The 10,000-nt window shown below is 37.6% G+C and overlaps 1 protein-coding gene across 1 annotated transcript in view; it reads right to left on the bottom strand.

Moving 5' to 3' along the window:
- Positions 1–10,000, bottom strand: part of LOC137642523 (transmembrane protease serine 9-like) — a 23,975-nt gene that overhangs the window by 6,273 nt on the left and 7,702 nt on the right. The window contains exons 9-10 of the mRNA XM_068375152.1: positions 5,030–5,298; positions 2,941–3,080 (exon numbers count right to left, since the gene is read on the bottom strand). Coding sequence (XP_068231253.1) covers positions 2,941–3,080; positions 5,030–5,298 — 409 coding nt within the window. The remainder of the gene's footprint in view (positions 1–2,940; positions 3,081–5,029; positions 5,299–10,000) is intronic.

The following is a 10,000-nucleotide window of genomic DNA, read 5'->3' as shown; positions in this document are numbered from 1 at the left end:
TCCAAAATAATGCAATTCTGCAGTTCTCATCTTCTTGCACTATAATTGGGTGGTTATTTAAATTCTGGGAAAGCAATAATTAGCAGGATATGTTGAGGAATGAGGAAAGGGTTATAAAAAGAAAGTAGCTCGGTTTCCTCACTAAATGACTTAAAACTGATGTATCAACATAGTCAACCAAACAGAATTCGTGATGCCAGCGTACATAAACAGAAGTTCATGATGCCATCGTACATTTGATATCCTGTACAGTATATTCAAAATATACTTGAGTGATTACTCAAAAGTGTTACTATTGTAACTTGCATATTTTATGGACACTTTTGAGTAATTAATCCATTTTTAATTAAGTATATTTTGAATATACAGTATATCAAATGTACCCTGGCATCACGAACTTCTGTTTATGTACGCTGGCATCACCAGTTCTGTTTGGCTGACTATGTTGACATGTCAGTTCCAAGTCGTTAAGTGAGGAAACCAAGCTATTTTCTTTTTTATAATCCCTTCCCCCTTTCTCAACATATCTTGCTAATTATTGCTTTCCCAGAATTTAAGTAACCACAAGAAGATGAGAACTGCAGAGTTGCATTCTTTTGGAGTAAATTGAGAGCGTGGTGTTGTAAACTATTAACGTGTTCTCTTCCTCTACAGAGGAACACCATCACCTACGCATCGTTCTCGACCACTTAAGACAGAATGGCCTTGTAGTCAGGTATGACAAACTTACCTTTGGCGCCTACGATATATAATTTTTAGGGCATCGCATCACTCCTGAAGTCATCCAACTCCTTCTTGAGAAGGTATCAACTGTTCAGAACTTCCCCACTCCCTTGACCATAAAAGTACTGTAAGAATTATTGGGTGTCATAAACTATTATCACCGGTTCTTGCCTACCATTGCTGCCACCCTTGCCGCCCTCTATGCCTCCGTCAGGGGTAAGCCAAAAAACCTGAAGTGAGGTTCCTTTCAAGAAGCGGCCTCCTACAACGCAAAGAATGCCATATTAACTGCTGCTGCTGCTCTCATGGTTTCCTTGCCACATGCACCTCTCCTTTCAACCAATGCCAGTGACATCGCTATTGGTGTAGTGCTCAAGCAGTTGGTCAACAGCTCCCCCAGCCCTTTCTCCTTCTTTAGTGGATAACTGTCCAGGGCAGAATCCGGCTACTCTACCTTCGACCATGAATTGCTGGCGGTGAGTTTGGCTGTCCGTCACTGTTGTCACTTCTCAGAGGGTACGTCCCTCATCTTTTGCATGGACCATATGACCCTGGTGCATGCCTTCCCTCAACAGTCCGATGCATGGTCTACCCGTCAACATCAACATCTCTCCGCCGTGGAGGAATTCAACTGCACCCTTCAACACGTCACTGGGAAAATGAATCCCATTGCCAATGCAATGTCAAGAAACACAATGACCCCAATTCACCTGGGAAAGGATTACAATGCCTTGGCAGAAGCCCAATAAAAAGATCAAGAGTACCAATCTTACAAGACAACCTGCATATCCCTCCGTTGGGAAGACATCGCCCTCAACAACTCCAATGCCACCCTTCACCGTAACATCAGTACTGATAGACCACGCCCGAAGATACCTGCCCTCATGCGCTGAAAGGTGTTTGATGTATTCCATGGCCTCTCACATCCCTCGAGCCAATATACTGCACTGCTACTGAAGACGAGTTCATTTAGCATGGCATTACCAAAGATGTTAAGGACTGGGACCTTTCCTGGATTTCATGCCAAACTTCAAAAGTGAATGGACACACGGATTTAGGAGTGGCCCCCTTTCCTCAACCCCACTGTCATTTGCCCACATTTATATCTAAATAGTAGGACCCCTACACACATCAAAAGTACAGTTATCTGTTTAACGTCATTGACCACTCCACTCGTTGGCCTGAAGCCAACCCCATACGAACTACAATGTCCACGTCATGTACGTCCACCTTACTCTCAGAGTGGATAGTAAGATTTTGTACCCTGAGCATATTACTTTTGAAAGAGGTAGCACTTTCACCTCTCAATTGTGAACATCATTAGTGAGTCTCCTAGGCATCACCCTACATCAGACAACTGCCTACATCATTGCAACCAACGGAATGGTTGAACGCTTACATCACACACTCAAAGCAGCTTTGGTGTTCTGCTGCAATGACTCCAGCTGGTGTACACAGCTCCCTGGGTCCTCCTTGGATTAAGGACTATTCCTAAAGAAGCCCTGGATGTCTCAGCAGCTGAAATGCTATATGGCGACCCGTTGGTCGTCCCTGCTAAATTTTTTCCGTCTGCAACCTCCTCTTACAATCTCCAGTGCCTACGTCAATTTGTGGCGAAATTTATCCCCTGCCGCACTACATACAAACCCCCAGCGAAGCAACACATACCACAAGATTTAAACATCCTAACACATGGCTTTGTGCACACCAACACTTGCCAGCTACCGCTGACTTCCCCTTACACGGGCCCTTTCCTTCTTATCTGTTGTAAACAAAAAGCGTTCTTAATTAATATTCGTGGCAAAGAAGACTGGGTCCCATTAATCGCCTAAAACCTGCATATCTCCTGCAAGATGACCCGCCTACAGTTTGCATGTCTAAGACATTGTGCCCTATTTCACATATATGACTTTTCTACTAGAGAGCCATGTAATATACGTGTATTATATACATTTTCTCTCTCTCTCTCTCTCTCTCTCTCTCTCTCTCTCTCTCTCTCTCTCTCTCTGATAATAAAAATACCTGTTTAAGCTTTACATTGCATGTTTCATTTTAAATGTTTATGCCATTGTTATCCTCAACCGTTTGTATATATGATTGTTATCTCCTTTAAATAAAGTAGTCATGTCCAAATCATCTTTCCGTTAAGACCCTTATCAACCTGCCACAAAATCATAGAAGTAAATTATCAATAATTTCCAGAGAAACCAAACTAACCTGGCAGGCGTCTTTGCCTCCCTCTTCGTATCCTGCACACATCATGTTGCTCGTGATTTCTCCATCATAATATCCATTGCAGGCTTCGTTGGTCACAATTGGTACATCCACTTCATTCAAAATATTTGGTTGGGAACCACCTGTTTTGGAATGCGGATTGATAAAATCACCTCATTAAAATACTTTCTATATCATATGTTTAGTTCATTAAGTTCGTTATTTTATTTTTTTTTATAAATATGATTCTAAGTAAAAGAAATAAGCTACCGGTAATTTTTTTTTCCAATGACAAAATAAGGACACCAAATATTTTATTATTGTTCCTGATTCTCTGTTGTGACGAATTTTTCCATGATATATGAAAATACTTCTCCTAATTTTTTGTTTTATAACTGAATATTTTCCTTCATCTAACTAGTAAGGAAAATATATTCCAAGATTAAAAAAAGAAATACTTCCGTAGCTAGGATTCGGAAACTTCAGTGCTATATACAAAGTCAGGCTTGAATTCATACTATGTGAATTTAAAATGATGGATTTAAATAAATGTATTTCGGATATTATATTTCATCACCCTCAATCTATTTATACTCGTTAGTCTTATATTGTTGGTGATTTTTTTTTCTATGTAGTTTAATGTTCTTGCCAAGTGTTCCTGATTTGATTTAAGAGGAAAGAGATAACTTATAATTCAATTTTCTAATCACTTTAAACATTTCTTCCTAGCATAAATAATATTCAGAATATGTCATTCAAAGTTTACGCTAAATAAAAGAAAATCGGCAACTAAAGATAAAACTCTAATGATTTCTAACCTAGAGTGTATACCAAACGAAAACTTTTATTAATAGAAAAAAAACCAAGATTCAGAAGACCTAGATTAGTTTTTTTATGAGTATTAGTACTCCAGAATGCTCACTTGATTCAGTCTTAATTTTTATCTGAGCTCTTCTCCCACTAAATTAATGGTTAGTGGAAAACTGTTATTTGAAAATTTTCACTGTCTGTTAAACGAAAGGGAATGATTGCTCGGTAACTGAAGGGTAGATTTAAAAAAGTGGCTTCTTAGGTTCTGATAGAATGGCATTTAGGAAACCCTAAGAGTTTGGAAATATTATTCATGAAGAAACACTATCACATGCTTAAGCGTCAACCATAACAGCGTAAAAACTACATGTATTGCTTTACAAGCTATGTAAAACAAATATTATAATGGTAACGTTGCATTTACAACAAGGGAGGCTTATAGCTACTATTTATGTGATGAATTAAGGATTTATCAGTATACATTAGTTATTTCTTTATCCGCATGTTAATTAGAGAGAGAGAGAGAGAGAGAGAGAGAGAGAGAGAGAGAGAGAGAGAGAGAGAGAGAGAGAGAGAGAGAGAGAGAGATTCTCACTCAACCATCCTGTATTAAATTTCAAAATTATAGCTTACCCCGGGAGGGACTCTATAAAATATAAAAATATAAAGTTTTCTATGTAATTGACCGTAAAATCATTACACGAAGTTTTCCACTAATTTATTATTGATACTTGCAAATCTAGATGGAAGACTATCTTAAATACTTTCAATCGTCTGGGAAAGGGGGAAGAATGTGTTCTTAATTCCTACCTATCAAATAACCATAATTCAGGCGAACGATATTCTTTTTAGAGTTTTGTTGACTTTGAAACAAGTTGAAATATGATTCCTAGATAGAAACAGGGAATTTATTTTGTAAATGTTTTCCTAAATTTCTGATTTTCTTCAAAAGCTGTACAGGTATTTTATGGCTATGAATTTAAGATATAGCAATTTCATTTTATTAGAAAGCATAATTACCACTATCGATTGATAAAAAGTAAACTAATGAAAGATTTGTTAAACATTACATAAATTATAGGGAATAGGATATGAGACCTAATTGATGTCAAAACTATTACCTTAAATCAAGTAACAAATAAATTATATTTTTATTTCGTATTAGTATTAAGAATCCATAAGAGAAGATACAAAAAATATATGTCAGCTAATAGATCACTTGTGTTATCATCAGTACTTGACATAAGGATGAAGCCTATAATACAAAAGGGGAATTTTGTACCTTCACCCAGAGTTCCCCATCCCGAAGTTACAGCTTCGTAACCACTGTAGTCATTGGCAGGTCTGGGCAAGCACACAGGCTTTACTCTCTCATTGAGAGTAGCAGGGGCAGAAAGCAAAAGGATCCCAACGTCATTGTCCAATGTTGATTCGTCATATTGGCCGTGATAAGCTCTAGCGCTGACGCCAATCCTCTGCTGAATCGCTGTTGGGTTTTCTACGTCATGAGCTCCAAGAAGAACATCCGTAGCTATATTGTAATCCTCCATCCTGACGAGTGAAGGAAATATTATTATTATTATTATTATTATTATTATTATTATTATTATTATTATTATTATTATTATTATTATTATTATTATTACTTGCTATTCTACAACCCAAGTTGGTAAAGCAGAATGCTATAAGCCCAGGGGCTCCATCAGGGGAAATAACCCAGTGAGGAAAGGAAACTAGAAAAAAAAGAATATTTTAAGAAGAGTAATAACATTAAAATGAATATTTTTTATATAAACTATAAAAACTTCAACAAAACACAAGGAAGAGAAATAAGATAGAATAGTGTGCCCGAGTGTACCCTCAAGCAAGAAAACTCTAACCCAAGACAGTGGAAGGATTTGGTACAGAGGCTATGGCACTAACCAACACTAGAGAACAATGGTTTGATTTATTGAGTGTCCTAGAAAAAAATCATTAACATAATTTGAGACTTACCATTAATAAGTGCACTGGAAATACAAGTTTTCAACAGCAATGAAATCTTTTAAAAAACGGAGTTATTATTATTATTACTATCCAAGCTACAACCCTAGTTGGAAAAGCAAGATGCTATAAGCCCAGGGGCTCCAACAGGGAAAAATAGCCCAGTGAGGAAAGGAAATAAGGAAATAAATAAATGAAGAGAACAAATTAAAAATAAATCATTCTAAAATAAGAAACAACGTCAAAACAGACATGTCATATAATAAACTATCAACAACATCAAAAACAAATATGTCATAAATAAACTATAAAAAGACTATGTCCGCCTGGTCAACAAAAAAGCATTTGCTCCAACTTTGAACTTTTGAAGTTCTACTGATTCAACCACCCGATTAGGAAGATCATTCCACAACTTGGTCACAGATGGAATAAAACTTCTAGAGTACTGCGTAGTATTGAGCCTCGTGATGGAGAAGGCCTGGCTATTAGAATTAACTGCCTGCCTAGTAATACGAACAGGATAGAATTGTCCAGGGAGATCTGAATGTAAAGGATGGTCAGAGTTGTGAAAAATCTTATGCAACATACATAATGAACTAATTGAACGACGGTGCCAGAGATTAATATCTAGATCAGGAATAAGAAATTTAATAGACCGTAAGTTTCTGTCCAACAAATTAAGATGAGAATCAGCAGCTGAAGACCAGACAGGAGAACAATACTCAAAACAAGGTAGAATGAAAGAATTAAAACACTTCTTCAGAATAGATTGATCACCGAAAATCTTGAAAGACTTTCTCAATAAGCCTATTTTTTGTGAAATTGAAGAAGACACAGACCTAATATGTTTCTCAAAAGTAAATTTACTGTCGAGAATCACACCTAAAATTTTGAAAGAGTCATACATATTTAAAGAAACATTATCAATACTGAGATCCGGATGTTGAGGAACCACCGTCCTTGACCTACTTACAATCATACTTTGAGTTTTGTTAGGATTCAACTTCATACCCCATAATTTGCACCATGCACTAATTCTAGCTAAATCTCTATTAAGGGATTCACCAACCCTAGATCTACATTCAGGGGATGGAATTGATGCAAAGAGAGTAGCATCATCTGCATATGCAACAAGCTTGTTTTCTAGGCCAAACCACATGTCATGTGTATATAGTATGAAAAGTAATGGGCCAAGAACACTACCCTGTGGAACACCGGATATCACATTCCTATAATCACTATGGTGCCCATTAACAACAACTCTTTGAGATCTATTACTTAAAAAATCAGTAATAATGCTAAGAAACGACCCACCCACTCCCAACTGTTTCAGTTTGAAAACAAGGGCCTCATGATTAACACGGTCAAAGGCAGCACTGAAATCAAGGCCAATCATACGAACTTCCCGACCACAATCAAGGGATTTCTGTACAGCATTGGAGATTGTAAGAAGGGCATCACATGCTCCAAGGCCTTTACGAAAACCAAATTGCAAACTAGGGAGTAGATGATTACCTTCAGCAAACCTATTAAGACGTTTTGCCAGAAGACGTTCAAAAACTTTAGATAATATGGGAGTTATGGAAATTGGGCGGTAATCAGTGGGACTTGAGCTACCACAAACACATTTACATAGAGGAGTAACATTACCAATTCTCCAACTAGTGCTAAAAGCTCCTCTTCTTGCTAACTTGCGCAAAATAACAGATAACTTTGGAGCTAAGAAATCTGCTGTCTTTATAAAAAACAAAGGAAAAATACCATTTGGGTCTACACCTCCATAAGCGTCAAGGTCCATCAACAGAGCTTTAATCTCACGAGATCGAAAAGCTAAACTCGTTAGTTTAGCCTCAGGAAAACAGGAATGAGGAAGTTCAAGTTTTTCATTACTCTGTTTACTGTCAAAAACATCAGCCAAAAGGGTTGCCTTTTCCTTTGGACAGTGAGTGACTGAGCCATCTGGCTTAAGTAAAGGAGGAACTGTTGCATCTACACCAAAGAGTGCAGATTTAAGGGTAGACCACCATTTATGTTCCTGAGTTGTACCAGAAAGTGTTTCTTTTATGGTTAAATTGTACTCCTTTTCAGTTGAGGCATAAACTCTCTGAGCAAAAGCTCGAAGCTGAGTATAGTTGTTCCAGGTCAAATCTGATCTGTTACCCTTCCAAAGTTGATAGGCCTCCTGCTTCTCCAAAAAAGCACGTCTACAATCATCATTGAACCACGGTTTGTCCTTCACTCGGTACCTTAACACACGAGAAGGGATACGCCTATCAATTATGTTGACTAGATTCTCATTCAAAGGGACAACAGGATCTACACAATTATATAATTGTGACCAATTCAAGCACAAAAGATCATGTAAAATTCCATTCCAGTCTGCTTGGGATTTCATATAAATTTTACAAGAATATGATATATCAGGGACAGGCTGCTCAGTCTTCACTAATAATGAAATCAAGGCATGATCAGATGTCCCGACTGGAGAACCAACCTTACCAGTTATAACGCCAGGGGAGTCAGTGTATACAAGGTCCAAGCAATTACCAGACCTATGAGTAGCTTCATTTATGATTTGCTCACAGCCTGATTCAGAGGCAAAGTCTAAAGCTCTTAAGCCATGGCGATCGGTAGGAGAGATAGAACTTAACCACTCCCTATGGTGAGCATTAAAATCACCAACAAAGACAAAAGAAGCCTTTCTATCATCTTCTTGTATCTTAGCCATAATGGTAAGAAGACAATCGAAGATAGAATCATCCATGTCTGGATTCCGGTAGATTGAACATAAATAAAAATTGTTATGCCTGCCACAAACTTTTATTACCTGAATCTCATGACATCCACATTGATAGCAGGACTTATGAGAAGCAGGGTACTCTGTCCTAATATACACCGCCATTCCCCTGGCCCTAGGGATGGCATCACGTTTCAACATTATTGGCTTCTTAAAACCAGTTATAAGGAGCTCAGATGAGTGCCTCATATTAGAAACCAAAGTTTCTGAGCACAAAAGAATATCATACTGTCTGGACGCAACTGTAAGGTCTTGGATATTTGCATGAAGACCACGAATATTGCAATACAGAAGACGACATTGACGAAATCTAGGACGTACTGGTCCCGGATTTCGCTCAATGTCTCCAGACAGCATAAGAATTAATAGAAATAAAAAAGAGACCTCATACTTAAAAACTAGATTAACAAGAATTATAACAAAAACAATACGTACAGAATTATAAACAAAGTGATTGATGATACCCATAGACTATAGTAAAAAGTCGGAAAAACTGGTCAACATGGAGGAGCCGATACACTATGCAAGGCTAAATACCCTCCAGGATAGCCACTTCAACTGAAGGGAGGACAGTAAGGATGGTTTTGAGAAGAAAAAGAATCAAAAAAGGAAAAGACAACCTCTTGATAAACCACCAGGCATCCATGGCCCTTCTATTAAGCCTGCCCAACACACCATTTAAAAAAAACAAGAGGAAGAAAAAAAATAAGATAGAATAGTGTGCCTGAGTGTACCCTCAAGCAAGAGAACTCCAACCCAAGACAGTGGAAGACCATGGTACAGAGGCTATGGCACTACCCAAGACTAGAGAACAGTGGTTTAATATTGGAGTGTCCTTCTCCTAGAAGAGCTGCTTACCACAGCTAAAGAGTCTCTTCTACCCTTACCAAGAGGAAAGTACACTGAACAAATTGCAGTACAGTAATTAACCACTTGGGTGAAGAAGTGTTAAGTATCTCATTGTTGTCAGGTGTATGAGGAATATTTGTACATAATTGACTCTTTCCTAGATTCGAAGAATATCTGAATTTCAAAAAAGTTGACCAGCTTTCAAGGACAATGAGCACACCCAAAAGTAGGATCAGTCAACTTTCTTCAGTTACATTTCCATATCTAATGTAAAAAATGTATGTTCTAGAGTTTTACTCATTTAGGCAGAAGCATTGATAAGATAACTGGAGAATTTGAAGGATATTTCAAATGTAAAGAATTATAATGCTCAAGTTCATAACAATTGAAAACTTCCTGTTGGTTTAAATAGGATATCTGAAGGACATGACATTTCCCTAAGCATTTAATTTAATGTGAGCATATCTAATATAAAGGGGTGTGTCGGGGGTGAGAGGGGACAAAGAAAGACTACAAAAATGGTAACTTGGTGATGACATATTCAGTTCTTGTAATGAAATGAGCTACAACCGCTCTGCAACACTTCCTCTTGTTAGCTAGCAAGCTTGAGCTATTTTATGATGT

This window comes from Palaemon carinicauda, chromosome 6 (assembly GCF_036898095.1).
Source record: "Palaemon carinicauda isolate YSFRI2023 chromosome 6, ASM3689809v2, whole genome shotgun sequence".
NCBI lineage: Eukaryota > Metazoa > Arthropoda > Malacostraca > Decapoda > Palaemonidae > Palaemon > Palaemon carinicauda.
The sequence above is the reverse complement of the archived record's forward strand: the minus strand, read 5'-3'. Positions and strand labels throughout refer to the sequence as shown.